The following is a 21,753-nucleotide window of genomic DNA, read 5'->3' as shown; positions in this document are numbered from 1 at the left end:
TGTCACTGGCCCTCATATGTGGGATCCGAACCAGGGCCCTCTGGCGTCCCAAGCCAGTTCTTAACCATCGCGCCACTCGGCCCGCCCTCTTTTTTTTTTAAATTGCCTTTTGTGTGGCCTTTTTTATGGCTCAGGGGTCCTTGATAAGCAGCCAGCTCACTCACCCCCAGTACAGTAACAGAGATAGGAGAATTTTAGGGTAGTATTAGTGGACATGAAATACACTCGTTGAAGACTGAGAAAGGCTATTTGCTTTTGCTTGCAATAAACGTGTGTTTGGATGCTGACATCTTTTATGACAGATACAATTTATAAGCATAGAAAAAAAAAGTTGAAATGGGTCCACTGAGGCACAGATGGCCCTGTCAGAAGCTTCATATGTTTTTAGAATTTGTGTTAATTCTGTGATGAGTGAGGTAAACATTGGTGTAGTATCTAAAATGAAGAAGTGTCCGTTTGTGTCACTGCTTCCCAGTTACTATGCCATGACACAGCCATTTACTATTATGACCTCACAGGTGGATTGCAGGAGCTTTGTGACCCCAGGTCTGAAGCAGGCCTTTGGCTGCTCTCTTTGCCTGTCTTCAGTTATTCTCATCCCTCTGGTACTTTTCTCTCCCCCTCTTACCATTATTTTCATCAATATTCTTTTCTGAAGAGTTCCCGCCACCTTACCCCGGCCATGTTTTAAGCCCTTTTCTTTCCCAAATGAACTCTATTAGTGATCTACATACCTTGGTGTCTAAATATTATTGAACAACAAACAAAAAGGTTTGGGTTTACAAATACACCGCAGAGTAAACTGATGAAGAAGCACAAAACTTCCCAAGTGGTTCAGACGTCAAGTGGGGGAAGGCTTGAATCAATATCTACAGCGTTCATATATACACGTCATTGATGCCACCAGTAAAATATTCTGGCCTAACTAGGATGGTCCAACTGTTTCCCCCTTCTTGGTGTGCAATATGACTCTCACTGCAGTAGCTTTCTGTAGAGCACAATTCAGGATTTTAATGTAAAAAATTATTCATAGGAAGGACTAAGATCCAGGGAGGCAAGAGTCACTGATTTAAGTAACTGAATCAGTGACCAATCTACTAAAGATATATTGAAGAAAACCACCAACAAAAATCATTTGTCTCTGAACCATGTTTCTTTGTTTAAAGGGTATTGCAAACACTTTTCCCAAAGATAGATTTAAAGTTCCTCGTGACACAGAACCCTTTATGTGGAGTGTTACAATTTTAAACATGGCTTATCCTCCTTGCCTTTTAAAACTTTGTACATGGTGGTTAATCCTGGACCAATGATTAAGCCTGTGCGATCATCTGTTGAGAACTGAAGGACTTTTGAGCTCAGCGTTTTAAGTCTTTTCTGGAACTGGGTTGTTTCAAAGTATGAGCATGAAAGACGACCATAGATGGCAAACCATCTAAAACTCCTAAGAATACTTGGCCTTAAACAACAAAGGTGTAGTTTGGTTTTCATTGTTTTGCGGATTTTTTGCTTTCATAAAATCTAGAATATTCAGCTTTATGAAGAGCCACTTATTTTTCATTATTTCAAGTCTTTTATGACGTGGTTCTTTGTTTTTGTTTTTGTTTTTTTAAAAGATTTTATTGGGGTATTACATGGTTCTTTAAATACCTCATGTCTCCTTCAGTTCTTGGTAAAGAAATACTGCCATATTTTGCAATGATTGGATTCTTTACCTCTAACCAGACTAAATTAAAAAAAACTGAATTAGATTTTGACTTGGAGGTCTCCAATCTTTAATATTTCTTCATATTCTGTTTAAGACTATAAAGTCATCCTGGCCATACCTACGTCATAGAGGCTTAATTCTGGATTCAGAATTTGGGTTCAAATCCTGGCTTTCCCACTTATTACCATTCTGTGCCTGTTCTCTTGACAGTTAAACTGGAAAAATTAAAAGTATGGACTTCATAGGCTTGAGGTGGAGATTAATGAGTTAATGCAAATAGGGTACTCACAACGGTGCCTGGCAGACAATAAGGCTTCAGTAAATATTAGCCATGGCCACTGTTCTGAATTAGCTGATAACCTTTTTAACCCTGGAACGCCAGATGAAGTGACTGATTTATACATGTCAGGTGTCCTTAGGGCAAATGCAGAGCCTTCCTGGGGTCACACACACTCAAGTCAGTCATTGGCACTTTAGCATTTATACATCTAAGAGCTGGAATAGGTTTCAGCCCTCACATTTTGGCATATACATATATATTTCAACTCCTCCTCCTTGCCCGCTCTCCATGTTTTTCTTTGCCCCCACCTGATTTCTGAAAATGTCATCAGGGACAGTCATCGATTGAGTCTTTTCCCCTTTGGAAGCAACCTCTTACCCAGCTTAATTAACAGCTTAACTTTTGGCAAGTGGTAACACACGGCGATTAAATCTGGTTTACTATTATTGTGTCTCTTGTGGGGGAAAGAACCCGCTAACACTTTGTGTACCTGTCAGCAACCTTTGCTTAGGGTGTGCTCTATAACTCGGAGCCTCCCCTCCATCTTTCTTCCCGTTAGGCCAGGAACTCCTGATAACAAACCATCTCAGAGGAGATGTATTATTTGCCTTTGCTTCAGTCAACTAAAAATAATTTAGATGATCTCTAGTGTATATATTTCCTTACGTACTTTTCCCTTTTATTCTTATGACTAACCAAAAGTAATGGAGATTTCTAAATATTCTAAAACATTTCTTCCTCTGTGCTGTTACTACATCACTAAACTAACTCCCCCCCCCCGCCCTGGTCCGTGGACATTGAGGGAACTGCATTTCTCTTTACTCTAAAAACTTTGTATTCCAGAACAAACCAAATCGAGCAGACGTATTGGATGTGACTTTATTTAATACAAATGAAAGTTTCAGATCATCCAAGTTGGTTTTTTTTAACCTATTCATTTAGTGGTCTGAACAATTTAAATCCAATTTACTTGGTTTAAACAAGGGACATTCCTTCTAGAAGCAGGCTGCATAATGTTCTGGACTCCCTAGCGTCTTATTTTCCTTCTTATTTATTTTTAAATCACTTCAGAACTTAGCAATTCCCTGTTCCCTCTGGACATGCTCCTTTGTTGTGGACATGGCCTTCACCTCCTGCCACTCCACCAGGGAAGTGCTTTCTTGGGGCCGTGTCTTCCCAAAGTAGCCCTGTCATGCCTTCCTGCAGATGACCCCAAAAGAGACTGTGACACGTTCCTCAGCATTCCTTTCCAGCATCCTCTATGAAGGTGCTCACTCACTCCATCACACAGTCTTTCAGTTCAGCGGGTTGCTGAGCACTCAATAACCAACTGAACTACTTTTCTAAGTAGGTCGCAGACATGTGGCCAGGTAGGGAAGAGTCATCCTGAACAATGAGCAGGTGTCTACCTGGTCTTTGTTCAAATGGAAATACTATTGAACCAGAGACTCTGACTAGACTGCCTTTGCTCCCCTTCTACTCCGTGTCTCTTCTTTTTCTACACTCAAATGTGTAGAAAAGTGTTCATTTTCATGAACGTGCCCAAGACAGCTGCCATTTCCTAAGTGGGCAACAAGAGAACACAGACCTTGAACCTGGCCATCTCTAGCATGAATCGCCATTATTTCTCCTAATACTCCAGCCGCTCCAGTTTCTCCTGGCCCTTCAGATCCAGTTGCCGTTGCTCCCTCTGGCTCTTCAGTTCCAGCTGCTGGCACTTCCTCAGGTATCGGTGCTCTGGCTCTCGCTCGCTTCCCGGCCTTCCAACTCAGACATGCTGGGGGAAATGGACCACTGCCGCTGGATCTGATCTGATTATTCTCAGAAATTACCTCCACAAGGGGCTTAGTCCTCCAGCTTGGGGTCTTTTTTTTTTTTTTTGGCTTTTGGTCTCTCGTTCTGCACATCTAATTCTGCCATCTTAGCTTCCTTAATGAGTTTTCTAATTGTTTTGTTCTTAATTTAATTAATGTTGAGCATTTGTGAATTGCTTGGTAGTGTACCAGCCACTGACATTTTTTTTCCTCTTTGGCAGTCTTACTAATTCAGTCCATGTATTCTAATTGCCTTAAACTCCTGGGCTAGTAAAAAACAAAAAGTAAATATTATGCCAGCATTCTGTGATTGTGGAATAACGGAAGGAGAGAGACTTTAGAAGCCATCTTGTTAACTGCCTTATTTCATATTTGGGAAATCCAGGCCACAGAGGGTAAAATGGCTGGCTCAAGTCACATAGCTTGGTGGCAAAGCCAGAAGACATAGAACTTCAGTCTCCTGATTTCACATCCAGTGTTTTGAGTCTGCTGAGGGGTTAATTCTGCAGACACCACTGTGGATACTTGTAAGCTTTCAAGTGAGGAGCCAAGTGCCTCCTTACTTATGTGGTCCTTGTCAAGGAGCAAGAGTCCCAGAGCCAGGGGGATTCAGGGAGCTACCGGATCGTCAGTTTGTCTTTAGTTTTGTTTTTGAATAAATGATTGGAACAAATCCAGTATCCTAAGGAAATTGCCCTAGAGAGGAGGTTTTCAAGTTCTAGTCTAATACTGAATAACTTGGGACGCTTATAACAAAATTAGTCTCAGGACTTCCTTGCCTAGACCTGCAACCAGAATCCTGCAAGGCAGGGCCTGGGATGTGTGATTTCAAAGTTTTCCAGGTGGTTCTGGTGTGCTTTCTAGGTAAAAGCAACTGCTGTAGAGTCTAGCAGTGTTTCTTAAAGGGGCACCTATGTAAAAGGGACATTTCTGCCCCTCCCCCCCAAGACCTAGTATCCTAGAATTTCTAGGGTCATCTTTAAGCTCCATAGTGATTGTTGTGTCCATTAAAATATAGAAGTATGCTGATCTAGAAGGCTTTGAGTCATTAAACAAAAAAGCCTAGAGCAATGGCTTTCATGTCTGTTGTTCACATCCTGGTAAGAAATACATATTTACATCACGAGTCAGCAAACCCACAGAACTAAAACAAGTTTCACAAGTCCGTGCTTACCGAGTTGTCTGATATTTTCCATTCTAATCTATCCTATTTCATTTTTTAAAAGTAGGTCATCAACTCACTAAATTGATTTTAAACCTCTATCTAGCTCACCATAGTTTGAAACACTGAGGACTGAGATGTGCTTATCAATTGTACCCTTCACAGATTTTAAACTTTTCTCTCAAATTCCTCTGTTTTTTCCAATTACTCCTGTTAAGCCATTCATACCTGCTGGGATCGCTTGCCCGTGAGGAAAGCCCACTATTGTCACAGTCTTACAATACTGCCACTATGTAAAAAGTGGACCACCCTTGTTCCCTGGACACAGGAGATCTTGCCAACTCCACGATGCTGCTGCCAATGGCTTGTTTCGATCACAATGCAAATACAGTAAAACCTTGGATTGCGAGTAACTTGGTTTGCAAGTGTTTGGCAAGACGAGCAAACATTTCTAATACATTTTAACATGGTAAACAAGTGATGTCTTGCAATACGAGTAGTTTGTTTCCGAAACGAATTATGCTTGCAAACCAAGGTATTACTGTAATAGAAAAGTCAACCACACTAAATGAAATTTTTTTATATTTATTTGTTTATTATTAGTTTCAGGCGTACAAAACAACATGATTACACATTTACACACCTCACAAAGTGATAACCCTGACAATAAATGAAAAACTTTTTTAAAGGAAATTTGCTCATGAAAACAGTAATCTAAGAGTAGCTTCGTCCAGGTGCTGTTTGATTCCGGCCTCAGTCACCTGTATCCCCACAAGTCTGTCTTTCCTGGGATGGCTCTGGGTGTGGCCAATTCAGCTGTCTCTCCATGAGGGCAGCAGGCCCCAGCCACAAACTGCCAAGCTGAGCTAAGAAGAGGGACTCCTGCAGACTGAGCAAAATCTCACTTTGGCTGATTAGACCACATGCTCTCTTCCTGAACTGATCTCTGGGGTCAGGACAGGAGACGAGCTGGAGGTGGGGTCGAATCTCAGGCAAACTATTTGGCTGAGATTGAGGGAGGGATCTTTTCCTAAAGAGAACTTGAGATACTGCTCCCGGTAGCAAGAGGAATGGATGCTGGGCAGAAAATGCAGATATCACCTTTACCTGTGGAAACCAGAAGAGTGTCCTGAAGGCACTATTTAAATCTCAGGTGCAATAGCCACTGTCAAAATCAAGCACAGACAGTGCTCAAGGGGAATGACTTTTTAAGTAATTAGAATTGATTCAAATTCACTACAGGAATTAGACTGGTTTTTACATGAAGAGAAAGTAATAATATAGTTAAGGGTGACCCAAACTAGACAGTAACTTGTTGGCATTCACCTGTGTAGTAGCCAAGCATGTATAATCTGGCAAATAAAGCTCAGCTGATCCTATTAGTTACCTTTCACAATTGCTTTATGTACTATTTAACGCCTTCTCTTTCTCAAGCTTTTTGTCATGAAGCAGAACAGAAATGCTTTCTACTAAGAGATCAGAAACTGTATGATAGTTATTTAGTTAAAAATAGTGTTGATCTGTTAAAATGGAGATTTTTTTTTCTTTTACAATCCAGCATGGGAAAACAATAGTGAAATAATTTTTTTTAAATTTTATTGGGGAACAGTGTGTTTTTCCAGGACCCATCAGCTCCAAGTCAAGTACAATAGTTGTTTCAATCTAGCTGTGGAGGGCGCAGCTCAGTGACCCATGTGGGGATCAAACCNGCAACCTTGGTGTTATGAGCACTGTGCTCTAACCAATTGAGCTAACTGGCCATCCCGTGAAATAATTTTTTTAACGATTCCAGATTCTTGCCTACTTTGAAAGAGTTAAAGCATTTCATACATGAGAGATTGAAACTTATTATTTTTTCCCTCAATAATAGTATCAGGTTCTCTACTTTGTCAAAATTGTTTACAAGTTTTCAAAGATACTTGCTTTTATACACGGTACAGTGATTCTGGGTTGTGTATTCCTCCCTGGCAACTAGCTTGCCTAGCGTTTAGATTTTCTCTGCACTCATGGATGCTTAAAAAATCCATATCCAAAACATTTTTTTTTCTACAAAAAGGATACAAAATCAGTGCCCTAAGGTTTGTATTGTTCTCCTAACTTGGTCTGTGATTTTGCATAAAAGCTTTAAATTCTCCCTCATAAATTTATTCTCTTCTAACAATATGCCCATTCATTTCTAATTTTCTAATTTCTGTCTTTTGAAAGCTATAGCATTTTAATTGCTTATGGAAACTAATCAGTCTTCTGACCTCAACAGTGATTTCATTAAGGTCTGAGTTTTTTAATGAAGTTTTTCATATATATTATTATATTTTGGTCTATAGTGTGGCTCGATCTAAGAACCCAGTCTACCGTTGAGAATCTTAGTAAAAGAATTCCGGGAAATAATAACTTTGTCAAGGTAAGAGATCTCTTCAAAAGTATAATTATATGAATGTTTGTTTTTATAAAAAGAGATTAGAGATTTCACCAGAAAGACTATTTGGACCTTCCGTCTTATTTCACAGCAGTTGTTTGATACAATTTATGGAGTATTTCTCTGCAGATAACTGAGGGCAACTCAAATCTTTACCTTCCTGTCTTCCTTGCCCTGTGGTGGATTGGAGGGATAATATTCCAAGGATGGTAGGTTGGAGGGGATTAAAAAGTATTCCTGTGGTTTAAACCATACTGTCCAAGGGGGGGTGGGAGGGGGTTTGTCCTGTAATTCAACCCTGCTTTCCAAATCCACCCCTCTTGTTTTCTACTATCCATCAAAGAAAGTTCTGGGTGCTTTTGAGTTTTTAGGCATCTGGATTCAGGGAGAGAAAGTAGAAGACACTTCATTGAACTCTCCTTCCACTTTCTTCATATGAAGACGGCTAATAAAAATTGCCTAATTTTTAGTCCTGATATATAGACAGATAAATGGAGAGAGAACTTTTGGAACAGGCAAGGTATTTTTCCTAGCAAGAAAAGGCCAAATTCTCCTAGTATCTAATTCCTTCTGGTTTTTGGCTTATCCCCTCTGAGGGCAGTTTCTTGTGGACCTTGGTTCTGAAACTGGTGTGAATTAAGCAGTTTAACAAGCCATTCCCTGCTCCCCAGCTGCCCAAATAACTTCAGGCTAGTCCTGACTATACCCTTACCATTTCCTATTCTGTTCTCTTTGTCACCCTGCCCAGCCCTCCTCCACCCCCACCTCCAGCTGCACTTTGTTTCAAGGGATGCATGCTTTTCTCTCCAGTGCCATTTTAGGCAACTTTTGTACTATCTAAATCATGAAAACGAGATGTTGTGTACTACCTCACTATTAGCTTTGTGGAATGACCTTTGGACCTTCAAATCAAAGAAGAATATTCCCATAAATGATTTCCTTTCGTTTTTTTTCTTTCAATTTTATTGGGGAACAGTGTGTTTTTCCAGTACCCATTAGCTCCAAGTCAAGTAATTGTTTTAATCTAGCTGTGGAAGGCGCAGCTCCTTGGCCCATGTGGGGATCGAACCGGCAACCTTGATGTTATGAGCATTGCACTCTAACCAACCAAGTCAACCGACCGCCCCTTCTTTCATTATTTTTGATCATTGATCTTTTTTTTTCTAGGAAAGCTAGAAAAGTGTGAGTTAAGATTCTTAACATACAAGTTGCATTAAAGCATTAAATCCTTTGGTATGGGTTTTTTTACCAAACATATCCATAGGACAGAAGAAGGAAAAAGGTATCACTTGCTGTAGTTAGGTGACAGATGAGAAGACTAGGGGTTGGGAAGGGAGAGGAAAGATGGTTGCATTATTTTGATGTATGTATTTTCTTAGCCACTTCCGTCAGCCCTTATAAATAAATTTGGTATTTAATATACAAACAAAAATAAGAGTTGGTCCTGATCCATTCTCAAGAAAGATGGTTAAGCCCTTATGTGTTTCATTATTACCCTTTAACCTTTATTCAGTCCACTCTCCCTTCGTTTAATGTATTCGCTGAATTTAGGCAGCTACTTTCTTACACAGAGCAACTCTGTTGCTTTAATCTGGCATGTCTTTGAGTTCTTCTTTATTCCCCACTAATTTTATGTTATTTGAATATGAATGTGTGTAAATATGTACATGTAATTTATAATATAGGTTTTTACACAGGTAAATATAATGTTAAGTCTTACGCATATATGTTTTAAAACAACATTTTCTGGTTATGGTCATTCGTTTTATGATCTGATAGACTCTCTGATTGTCAATAGTTTAAATATCACTTTCATGGCATATGAAATAAAAAGCAGAGTTTTGGACTAGGTTAATGCTAACTCATTACGAGAGTTAACATGGACTCTTCACTATCTAGGTTACAGGGCATTGGGTCATTTAATTTTCTCTTTGCCTTGCTACGTGGATGCCCTTTGAACTGCAAACATACCACTCTGATCTTTGTTCATGATCATGCTTTCCTGTGTCATGAGACAGGAAAAGCATTTTTATCCGTAATAACCGTGGGATTGCCTTTCGGGCCATTGAATGTTTTGTGATTTGTTGAGTCTTTCGGTTTGTTGTGTTGTTTATTTTGAGCTGTTATGAATTTCATTTGCTGGCTGAATTTCCTGTTTTTAGTCCAAGACAGGCCTTCCACTTAGCACTTACTTCAGTGCGGTGAAACTTCGTTGGCTCCTTGACAACGTGGAAAAAGTTCAAAAGGCTGTTAGAGAAGATAGAGCTCTTTTTGGGACCATTGATTCATGGCTTATTTGGGTATGTTTATGTGCAACATGTGTATGGAGAAATTTTTTCAGAAAATTTTTTAGACTGCCTTGCCTACTATCTGTGTTCTAATAAGAGCTCAAACATTTTAGTTGGCAGCATTCAGAAAAGCCCCTCAAGGAACAGAATATTTTAGCCTCCATTTGAGAGGCATTTCTGTCTACTTCCTCTGTTGTTTCTTGCCTTATTTCAGTAAAAATGGTGTATGATTAAAAACCATATCTCATATCTATTATCTTTAGAATAAGTAACTTAGGTAATTAGTAATTTATTTAGGTGGCCTTTCTTTCTTGCCTATCATGCTTTCCCATTAGCCATTTCTTCGAAGAAATAACTATTTAACATGCTAAAACATCTAGGCCACTTTTATAATTCGCTTTCAACATTACACTGCTGTCTCCTATTTAATTAAGCCATAAAATGGAAAATCTTGGTGGAAATTTCTGATGTATAACCTTTTCGCCTAAGGTGAACATGGGTAAGTAGACGTTAACATTTCAGACATTCCCCAGATATATCTTAGAAGTACATGTTTTCCCTTTCTCTCTCCCTCTCGCTGTCTCACTCTCTCTCTGTTATTTTTATTAATGGGCATTTTCAAATACACCCAAAAGCAGAGGGGATAGTCTAATGAACCTCTACAACAGTGAGCCAGTTATAGCAAACAACAATGGCTAATCTTGCTTCATCTATACTTGCATACTCTTTCTCCCCACAGATAATTCTAAAGCAAATCCCAGACATATAATTTCTCTTGTAAATACTTCAGTATTTTTTCAACATTCAGGGAGCTTCAAGGGAATATTGTCCATATTCTTACCAACCAGACGCACACAGCAGGTTCTTGAAAACCACTATCTGAGAAGCACACCTTGTGTACACACATTCATTTCTCTCTCTCTTTCCCTCCCTCCCTCCAAGCCCAGCGCAGGCTGTGCTTTGTGCTCATGGCCAGTCGTTTTCACACGTGTCAGTCACAGTTGAAATAGTTCTGACAATTGCCTGGAACCAGAGTAAGGCAGGATGTGGGAACTGTGCAGGAGACTCAAGGAAGCGCATTTGACTGGACCCCCCATGTGATGTCTTTTCCACATTTTTTTGTTCCTTTTCTTACCTCATTGCTTCCACATAAATGAAAGCAGCAGTGCTTTCAGTTCTGGTCTGAGGATATTAACATTAGAGAGTTTAAAACTCTGCTTTCAAGATAAGTGCTTGGGTCAGTGCAGGCACATCCCAGTGAGAACTATTATTCCAAAACAAACCCAAAAAGAAACACTGGCAGCACCAACAAGATTCAGTAAGATCCTGAAAAGGCGGACTTTTCAATGTTCTTCACTTTGCCAAATTTAGTAAGACTGCTTTTTCCAAAAATAAGAGGATGAAAACAAAACTGATTTTGTTTGTTTGTTTAACTATCAATTAACTAGAACTGTACTGTCTAATATCATAGCCTTTAGCCACCTATGGCTATTGGGCGCTTGAAATGTGACTGGTCTGAATTGAGATGTGCTGTGAATATAAAATATATACTGTATTTCAAAGAGTTCGTACTCAAAAATAAAATAAAATAAAATGTCTCAGTAATAATTTTTATTTTGAAAGGATATTTGGATATATTGGGTGAAATAAAATATATAGTATTATTAAAATTAATTTCACCTTTATTTTTTTTAAATGTAGCTATTAGAGAAATTTTAAATTACAAATGGAGCTCGCACTATATTTCTGTTGAGCACTGCTGAAAACTAGAAAATTAAGTAATTGAAATGTTCCATTCTCCTGTTTTATGTGCTCTGCTGCTCATTATGGGCCTTAACAAAATGTAAATTAAATTGCAAATAAGTACAAATTTAACATGTCCTTTTTATTCTGTCTAGAGTTTGACAGGAGGAGCCAATGGAGGTGTTCACTGTACAGATGTAACAAATGCGAGCAGGACGATGCTTTTCAACATTCATTCTTTGGAATGGGATAAAGACCTCTGCCAGTGAGTTGTATTTTCCCACTAAGAATAGTTTTCCAAGTACGTTACCTATTTATAACCTAAATCTTATTCTTCTAAGATGTCAGCAGAACACCAAACTTTAATTGCTGGTATTTCAACAACAATACACAAGTCTGTGTTGTGTGTTCTCTTAAGAGAGATTATTGTTGCATATACACTAAACATGCCAAATTAAGTAATTGTCTTGATTATTCTCCAAGGAAGATTAGGTTCCTTTAGAAAATTACTTTGTTTTCTATGTGCTTTTTAATTTTTTATTGATTTGTTTGTATAAAATTAGAATGTTAAACATCCAGTCATACAACTATGTTGGCTTATTTATTTGTTATTGTTTAATTCTATACTCAAATCCATCCATTTACTAATTGTTACTTACTTTTTTTTGCCTTTAAATGCATATAAATGTTTCCAGATATTTACTTAAAATACTGGGTCGTCGGGAAAGTCATGACATATTTTTCTTTGTTTTTCAATGCAAAAATGCATCATAACTTTGCCAATGACCCAATAATATATTTTTTTAAAGATTTTATTGGGGAATTGGAGAAGGGTAACAGTGTTGGGGAATTGGGGAAGGGGAACAGCCAAGTTGTTGTCCTTCAATCTTAGTTATGGAGGGCGCAGCTAGCTCACCTCTAAGTCCAGTTGCCATCCGGCCGCCCATCAGCAGCTCAAGGCAGCTCAGCTGAAGGTGCTGTGTTCCATCCTAGTTGAGGGTGGGTATAGCCCACCATCCCGTGTGGGAGTGGAACTGAAACCTTCTTGCTAAGAGCGCACGCTGTAACCACTAAGCTATCTAGCTGCCCATTGGCAGCTCAAGGCAGCTCAGCTCAAGGTGCTGTGTTCAATCTTAGTTGCAGGTGGTCATAGACCACCATCCCATGTGGGAGTCGAACCGGCAACCTTGTTGTTAGGAGCACTGCTCTAACCAACTGAGCCACTTGGCCGGCCCCTAAAATAGTATTAAATACCCAATCTTATCTTATTTTTCAGATTTTTTGGTATTCCAAAGAAAATTCTTCCAAATGTCCGGAGTTCTTCTGAGATCTATGGCCTAATGGTAAAAAGAAATTTAAAAATTTCATTAAAAAAATTTTAGTATTCAGAACTTAAAAGTCAGTTGTGTTACATTTGATAGTTTGAGAGTTGTGCTTTTCTGTGAATGTTGGTAGTATGTAAAATAAGAATTTAGTATTGTTTAGTTTTATAACTTAAAAACCTTAGAGTTCTTACCAATTGATTTTATATTTTATAAATTTTAATTGGCTTTTCTCTGAGTATTATACTTTTGAAGCATTACTGGTATAATCTAACTATAGAGGGTGGCATAGGAATGTTTGAGCCAGTTTATTCTTTTAATTCAAATGATTGTTTAGTAGTTGTGGTGTCTGCCTTTCATTAGACGAGGGGTCTCTTCACATTTTAGTGGTGTTATTTTTCCTGTTGAATCTCTTTTAATGGCCAAACAATGTTTTATATTAGATTCTTTGTCAGCCCGAGCAAAACTTGAGCAAAGAAACTGAAAGCAAAGAGTCTTTCTGATTTGTGAATGCTAATTAAACTGGGTTCCATAATGGACATTTTTACTGTTGCTTTCATTGAAACTCAGGGAAAACGTGGTCTCAGAAAAAAATATGCTTAACATCATTGAGTATCCCTGATTACACATCAGAGATAAAAAAGCTCTAGGAGGATTGGAACTGGTGTTTGAGCATAAAAACCTGGAATTGATGATTAATACTTAATGCATCCAAGGTAAATTGCAAAAAAAATATTTAGACATTACATGGCAAATATTAGGAACTCTATATAGAGTTAATGCTAATAGAGTTGAACCCTAAATTCTCTGGGTAAAGCTTGAGCAAGAATTCTTAAATGTTTCATTCATAATAAAGCCTTTTAAGGCAACATGGAATTTTTTAGGGGATGGTCACTGGTTATCTACAGTAAAAGTGCTTCAATGATTTCATAGCTGTCTACAAACTGAATTGGGTCAGAGAAAAAAAAATCTATTCTTGAAACAGTTTCAGAGGATGGTTGAAAAAACATGTAACTGGTCTAGTTTTCTCTTGCATTTAAAATATTATGCTTCTGTCCCCCCTTTTTCCCCCTTGCTGACTATAGAAAATCTCTCATAGCCTGGTGAGTAGGTTGCCCACCAATTATGCTACCCATTCATTTGGAAAAGATACAGTGCATTTCCATTTAGTTTTAAACAAGCAGAAGTCCATTTACTAAACAATCTATCTAGCATCTCTATGACCCTTCAAATTATTATAAGCTCTAGTCAAGCTTTAGGGTTTTTTTTAACTTATTTGTTTATTTTTAAGTGTTCCATAAGACTGAGAAAGATGTTTCAAAATAAAAGATTATAAGTAGTTTCCTGGCATGAGAAATTCCGATGTCCCTATTGCAAAGTACAGTTGCGATATGTTTTTAGGATTTAGCATAATAGGGGAATTAGATGTAATTTTTAAATATCCTAAAAGTCTATCCTGACCATCCTTTCAGACCAGTTAGTTGGAAATGCACTGTCACTTTTTCTGCATGCTTCACTAGAGGATGTTCCCAGGAACCCTCCAGAGACCCACCCCTGTGAAGAAAAGGAATACGTTTCCATGCCAGACTGCACATAGTAGCTCCTGCTGGTAGTTTAATAATAACGTCAATAGTATAAGCAAAGACTTCTTTAGTATTTAAATATATTAAGATATACAGCCTCTAGGTTTCTTACTGGTTCATTTTCAGCCCTTTATGAAATTTACCCTTCACTTAATATCCAGGTTCAGGTTTTCTAAGAATATATACAGTAAATTAAAATAGCAGGCCTTGAATTAACGAGAAAGCATGGAAGAAATAAAATCGGCTATCTGAGGGTGTTCTCTATTTTGTCAAGGGTTTCCACATGTATGCTAGTATTTCCTTATCATGAGAGCCATGTGAGGCGGCCTCTATTCTTACCCTCACTCTAACAGATAGGGAGCCACATGCTCCCAAAGGCCAGGAGACTGGCCCACAAATGGTAGACTGAGGGGTGGGTCCAAAGCTTCTGGTCACAGCTACTTCACGGATCACATTCCTTTCGCCGAATTCCTTAATCCCAGGGCAAATCTCTTGGTGTTAGTGTATGTTTCTTTAAAAACAAGTTTGGTAAAGTACATAGCTAGCTACTTAAATCTCAATTTTCTTCCTGGAATGCTGGCCTTACTTGATCAAAATTAAAACCACTATTCATGACATAAATGAACTCTTGCCTATCTAAACTTGAAGAAATGATGTTGGCTATGAACAACTAGTACCCAGTACCTGAACACTGTTGTGTTTCTTACCTAAGAGCAATTAAGGTAGGAAGAATTAGGTGGTAAAATAAGTTCAGTGCTAGTTTGATAGCTCTTTATATGTTCATTTGAAAGAAGGTCTTAGTCTTTTCATAGTAATGGCAGTAATAGCAAAGTGCTAATGGACTTCAGCGTTTATGTAGCCCAGGCCCCATTTTGTAAATAAATAAATTGAGGCATAGACAAGTTTCAGGGGCCTGCCCAGTTGGCTTAACACTAACCAGGAGTAGGGCCCACGTCTCCTGATTTCAAGTCCAATGTTTCATGTCCATTTTCCAATGCCATGTCTCTTCTTGTCATTCTGGGAATACTTCTAATATCTTGTCTCTGAATCACTCATGCAGTTGAAATTGAAACACTTGCTTTGTCTTGTCTACCCCACATGCTCTGGCATGTCACTGTTCGTGTTCATTCCTGTCGCAGTTATGTTAGTAGAGCCAACAGTTTGTGATTATTCATAATCTTTTTTTAAAATTTTTATTAGAAAGCTGGGGCCTTGGAAGGTGTGCCAATATCTGGGGTAAGTTTCATCCCCAAGCATCTCCCTGCTACCTCCGTCCCCCTACCCCTTCCATGTTATGGCTTTCCTCCTATATCTTCATCGATCTGCCTGTTCCTAAAGCGTGGAAAATGAGTAAGAACAGCAAAATCCGGTACCGTAATACCTTGGTTTGCGAGCATAATTCGTTCTGGAAACAAACTACTCGTATTGCAAGACATCGCTCGTTTAGCATGTTAAAACGTGTTAGAAGTGTTTGCTTGTCTTGCGGAACACTCGCAAACCAAGTTACTCGCAAACCAAGGTTTTACTGTATTTTTTTTAAAAAAGATTTTATTGGGGTATTGGAGAAGGGAACAGTGTTGAGGAATTAGGGAAGGGGAACACTGTGTTTTTCTAGGACCCACCAGCCCCCAGTCTAGCTGTTGTCCTTCAATCTTAGTTGTGGAGGGCATAAGCTCAGATCCAAGTCCCGTCGCTGCTTTTCAGTCTAGTTGGGGGAGGGGGCACAGCCCACCATTCCATGTGGTAGTCAAACCGGCAACCTTGTTGTTAAGAGCACACGCTCTCACCAGCTGAGCCATCCAGCCACCCTTTGGCAGCTCAGTTTGGACCCAGCTCACTGGCCCATGTGGGAATCGAACCGGCGACTCTGTTGCTCAGAGCTCATTCTCTAACCAACTGCGCCACCCGGCTGGGCCCTGTAATCTTATTTTTATATGATACAGTGTAAGCCATTGAGAATCTTTTGAATAAATGAGCTCTAACTCTCCTTTCCCATACCTGTTATCTCATAGGGGTATTAACAAATGGGAAAATGGCCAAATTGAGGCAATGCAAAAACCATAAATCAATTCATTCCTTGACAAAAAAGGAAAAATAAATCCAATGGCTCTTCTAAAAAGGAAGTAAATAATATTGTCTTAGTCAGTGTTCTTGATTACCACTTATACTTCCAGTGTTTGGGGGACCAGTCTGCTGCATTGGTGGGACAAATGTGCTTCCGGGATGGACAAGCCAAAAACACGTGAGTTTAAGAAACAGACCTAAAAAACAAAGGTGTTTTGTTTGTTTTTAAACCCTTTGGTGCTTTGAATGAGGAAAAGCTTTTGAAGTTCATCTGGGCTGAAAAGCAATAGCTTAAGAGTTCCAATAGGAATATACAAATTTTCTGCCATTTGTTTTTGTTTATCTCCTTCAAATAAAATACTTTAGGCCATATGTAAACATACTGATGAGGCTTGTGAAGACCTTAATTTATAACATTTAATACCTTTTCCATCTGGAGACGACATTTTGATTTTTAAAATATTCATGCCTTTTGGAGGGAGGTGGGTGGGGAGCCGGGGAAGGCTGGGCAGAGGGAGGAAGGGCCATGATTTCAACTACAATTTTCAACATACGAGTCCTGTCCTGGACTTTCTCACTATAACTAGAAAGTCACATTTTTTGTGGGATTTTCAGTGCTATTCTCCTGGCACGGTTATCTGGAGTTTTTCCTTGGACAAGAAGCAAAAGGAATGATGGAAGTAGAGATTTGGTGCATTTTTCTCCTAATCTCATGTCATTAGTACTCCTACAAGCACAGTTTGTAACAAGCCCCATATCTAAGAGTAATAAGATTACTCCTGCTTCAGGATGAGAAAACAGATGTTCAGAGAGGTTAGACTAGTATGTGAGAGAAGCAGTCTTTGCACCCAGATCCATCTGATTTGTCGTAGCGGGGAGGAGGCTTTTAACCACTGCACTTGACTGTCCCCGGTGTGGTAAAGATTTCCATAAACCTGACAGGAAACCATCTACATCTTATTTTTCTTTCCTTGAGGATTTCCTGAGTTTCTCACCAATGTTTAACTTCAGTGATTAAGTTCTTCTTTTGTGAATAATGGAATGTCTAACATTTTAGATTAAATGTTCTTGTAGTCTAGCAGGGTCAGCAGTCCTCATGTGAGAGTGTGAGGGTTTAGGGGAGGAGGGGAGATAATAAAAATTCTTTGCAAGTCATGGTATCCTGAGGTTACCATCAAGAGAGCTTGAGTCAACATGGGTCTGGAAACATATTCTTTGAATTCTGGGTTCCAGGCAGCTAAATCAGGAGTCAAGAGAAATGATAGAAGAAAACTGGGGTATCCCCCCTCCCTTTCTCTCTTCCTTGGCAGGCACAGTGATGCTAGTAAGTCAGATGCTATCTCTATTTGTCAAGTACTTAACACAGTACCCAATAAAATTGCCTGATTCTCCTCTTTCTACTCTTCTCCCCCTTAAGCATTATCAGCCAAGTCCTGAAATGATGAATTTAAGTGAGGGAGGGCTTCTTGAGAACCTCTGCAACCACTGTAGGTTGGAGGAGGAAAAGAGCAAATTACAAGATTTGGGGCTCATGACTCTGCCTGGAGGGCAAGAACACAAATATACAGTTAATCATATTATAAATCAGAACTTCTGTGCCATAAGAAACTTTGAAGTACGGCTGTTGGGTTTCAAAGGGAGGGGAGAAAAATCACAAAAGATTATGTTAGTACTGAGATGCTAATGATAGAAGAGAAGGCCAGGATCATGTTATGAAGCCCTGAATTTCAGACTGAGGAGTATTTTTCTTGATAGGCAGTGGGACACTTCTGAAGGTTTATGAGCTGGTGTTCAGAGACGACTGGAGCTGTTTGCTAATAATATGGCAGTCCTAGGTCAAAATGAGGAGAGACTAGAGGCAAAGAGGCCGTGGAGGAAGCGATCGCAGTGTACTCATAACGAGGGCAAGGACTAAGAAGGATAGGGACAGAGGATGGCTGTGGGTGGATGTCCACGGCACTGCAGAGGGACAAGAGACAGGAAGTAGCTATGGAGTCTAGTCACCTGGGCCCAGTTGGTTAGGCTTAGCCAAAGTAAGGAACTGGTCGGAGTAGTAGAATTTCTGTTTGGGAAATGTTAGTGGTACTGGTAGGCTATATATTACACACATCTAGACATGTGGAATGAGTTTAGTATAAAAGTAGAGATTTCGAATTTCCCCTATTTAGAGGTGATGTTTTGAAGCAATAGGAATAGATGAAATTACGAGGAAAAAAAAACATACAGGTAGAGGAGATATTTAGAAGTAAGAGACACAGAGATGGGGAATTAAGAGAAATAGAATGCAGTTATTGTATCTGCATTATTAATGTGGAAATCCAGGGTAGAGATATTTCAGAGGGAGGCTTGGTCCACATACAAAAAAAGTCATGGAAGCTGAGAATGAGAACAGACCATTGTACATAGAAATTAAGTCTTCAGTGGTGACCTCCAAGAATGAAGCTTCAATAGAGCACACAGGGATGGAAGCCAGGTTGCAAATGGTCAAATGGGTGTTGTGGGTAAGTAAAAAATAGAGACAGCAAGACAGAATGTACTTGACAAAAATGCAACCATCCAGGAATGGTGAGTGAAGTAGATAGTTTCTTAGGGAAATAGGATCATACCAAGTTTGGAGAATTTTGTTTGTGTGTTTAGTCACAGCAAGACTACAGGATGATTCTTTGGCATCTGGTAGAGAACAGATGGAAGTTGTAAAATAAACGGGAGATAACTGATGGGCAGAAGTAAATCCTAAGAGGTTGGGACTGAGAATTTAGTCAATCGCTCCAAACCTCAGCAGGGAGAAAATGACAGCCAGCTCAGAATTCAGTGGAAAGCCCATCTCCGTTTCTGCGTGGAGGAACAGATTATGGGTGATTCTAATTTTTCTTTTAGTTTATCTGTATTTTCTAATTTTTTATAGAATGAACATGGATTATTTGAACATTATATTTTGCTTTTAAGAAAGAGAACCCAAGATAGATGTGTCCTCTCCCCAGAAGTACTAAGTGTAATAAAGGAGGCCTTTTACCTCTTTCCAGCTTTGGCCAGGGCCACTTAGCTTCCTTCTCTGTGCGCCATCTTTTGTCACACTTCTCCATGAAGGACAGCAAGCAACCTTTACCTTTGTAGACATTAGAAAAGTCAGACATCTTTTGGGGATGTTTGAACACAGGACAATCTTGAGGAAAAATAGACCATATAAATGCTGAAAGTGCCATAGATATTAGATGACTGGGAAGAAAGTAATAAGACTTAAGAGGAAAATAATTGCCTGTGTACTGCTTTGAAAGCTGCGGCCTCAGTGTAGCAAGGGAGTCTCTTCATACATTGCTAATGCTCATTAATTACTTATGAAGTAGACTAACTTCACGATTCACTTTTAGTTACGTGCCTTGAGCCTTTGCGTCACTTTTGTACTTTAAGACTTGTACACCACCGTTCAGTACACAGAGCTTAAAAAATATGGGTGCTTAAATTGGTACAGCTTTCTCCTTTAAAAAGCATGAAAGAGATCGTTAACTTTTATTTTTATGGATATTTATTGAAGGAAAATAATTTAAAACCTATAGGTTTTTTCAGTATCATGGAAGTAAAAAGTTATAGTGATTTATGTATTTCCATTTGTAAATGTATTATTACCTGTACCTCATGTTATTTGACTGATGTCTTCTAAAACTTAGGTAGTCATTAATCTCATGTTCCCTGAATGTGTCAGCTGTTCATCAAGCAGGCTGAGGACATATTTGCGTGAGAAGAGAGAGAATGCCTTGGGCTAATTCTTATTCAGAACAATGGTGCCAGGGAAAAAAAATTGCCCTTGGTTTCTGTTTGCTCCCCAAGACAAAAAAGCAGCTGATGGGGTCTATTTGACTTAGGGCTGATTGGTAGTAGCTTCTGGGGAGGGAATCCTGAGCTGGGGCTGGACAGCTTGTGGAAAGCCAAGGGTGACCGTCGCAGCCAACGCAGTTGAAAACTGTTTCCCTGTGACCCTTACTGGTATCAGTTCGGGCTGCTTATCTGCCTGGCACAAGTCAAATCTACTCACTCATGTCCACATGCCAGACTTGTTGCAGAGTCCAAAGCTTATGCTGATAAAACTGCCACAAAATAAATGCAGTGCTTCCATGGCACCCATGTTACATTCTGACCCGAGGACTCTCTCACCACTGTTTCGAATGCCTGATCCCGCCTAGACAATGGGAAAGCGAGGCCATAAATAGCCTTCCCCTCTATGCAGCTCCTGGCCCTCAGGCCCAGATACACTTCCCTGCACTCTCCTCTTTGTGCCAGAAGATAGCAGCGTTTCTGTGTATGACTGTACTAATGACAGCGCTAAGCTGGCCAGCCCCATTGGTGAATGGCTCTTAGTCACTTCGCTCCACATGGATTAGTTAGCAACATACCTGTGACTGAATATAGAATTCCTTGTAATTCAGTGATATTTTATAAACACAGCCCCGGGCTCTGACTGACTGAGTGCTGAAGACTATACCTGCATTTTCCCATTAAGATTGTGCTAAGCATATTTTCTTCTAGACTAATCTTTAAAGCATCATTCCAGAGAATATGTGATGTTTGTCATCTTTTGGAACTTTTCTAAAACTTTAATATAATGACTTTTACTGTTCTAAGTGTCAATTTAAATAATTTAGATTAGTAATGTTTCACCACTTAATTTGAATAAAATTGACGTACTTTCATTCTTCCCCCATCTGTAGGTATGGAACAGGATGCTTCTTACTATGTAATACAGGCCGTAAGGTTGGTTTTTCAAATTAAAAGATTGATGAAAGTCTTCTTTAACTTCATATAAATAATGCTCGAGCATAATTTGCTATTAAGTTACTTTTGAGCCTGCAGCTTTTATTTCATCTTTATCAGGGTTTAATTAAGAGCTCAATAAAAATGATGAAAATCGCTAAATTTGAATGCTGCTCATAAGAACCATTCTAATTCTTTGAATTTTGTATGTATTTCTAATTGTGTTGGTGGGATACGTACACTAGGACCGTGTCAAATTCTTAATGCAAATCTAATTTGGAACAAGAGATAAACTTTTTATACTAAGTATATTGTTCTTAACACTGGTAAGTTTGACTAAGATTTTGTTGTTGTTATATTTTTTAAATTGTTTTGTACTTAGGTTATTTTAGCTTTAAAGAATATGCTATCATAGTGTAGTGGTTACCAGAGGGTAAGGGGGGAGGGGTGGTAGAAGAGGGTCAAGGGGGTCAAATATATGGTGATGGAAGGAGAACTGACTCTGGGCAGTGAACACACAATGTGATACATAAATGATATATTACAGAATTGTACACCTGAAACCTATGTAAGTTTACTAACCATTGTCACCCCAATAAACTTTAATTTAAAAAATGCTATCTTTTTATT

The 21,753-nt window shown here is 39.0% G+C and overlaps 1 protein-coding gene across 6 annotated transcripts in view; it reads left to right on the top strand.

Moving 5' to 3' along the window:
- Nucleotides 1-21,753, top strand: part of GK (glycerol kinase) — a 72,827-nt gene that overhangs the window by 26,591 nt on the left and 24,483 nt on the right. For 2 of the 6 annotated variants that reach the window (XM_019628995.1, XM_019628992.1), the window contains exons 5-13: nt 3,628-3,711; nt 7,286-7,362; nt 9,540-9,677; nt 11,564-11,673; nt 12,685-12,751; nt 13,816-13,833; nt 15,514-15,549; nt 16,488-16,555; nt 21,081-21,123. In XM_019628995.1, the coding sequence (XP_019484540.1) occupies nt 3,628-3,711; nt 7,286-7,362; nt 9,540-9,677; nt 11,564-11,673; nt 12,685-12,751; nt 13,816-13,833; nt 15,514-15,549; nt 16,488-16,555; nt 21,081-21,123 (641 nt within the window). The remainder of the gene's footprint in view (nt 1-3,627; nt 3,712-7,285; nt 7,363-9,539; nt 9,678-11,563; nt 11,674-12,684; nt 12,752-13,815; nt 13,834-15,513; nt 15,550-16,487; nt 16,556-21,080; nt 21,124-21,753) is intronic. The other 4 variants (XM_019628997.1, XM_019628996.1, XM_019628994.1 and 1 more) reach the window with 3 other exon arrangements.

The sequence above is a fragment of the Hipposideros armiger genome, unplaced genomic scaffold (genome assembly GCF_001890085.2).
Source record: "Hipposideros armiger isolate ML-2016 unplaced genomic scaffold, ASM189008v1 scaffold_821, whole genome shotgun sequence".
Lineage (NCBI taxonomy): Eukaryota > Metazoa > Chordata > Mammalia > Chiroptera > Hipposideridae > Hipposideros > Hipposideros armiger.
This window is presented reverse-complemented; position numbering and strand designations above follow the sequence as displayed.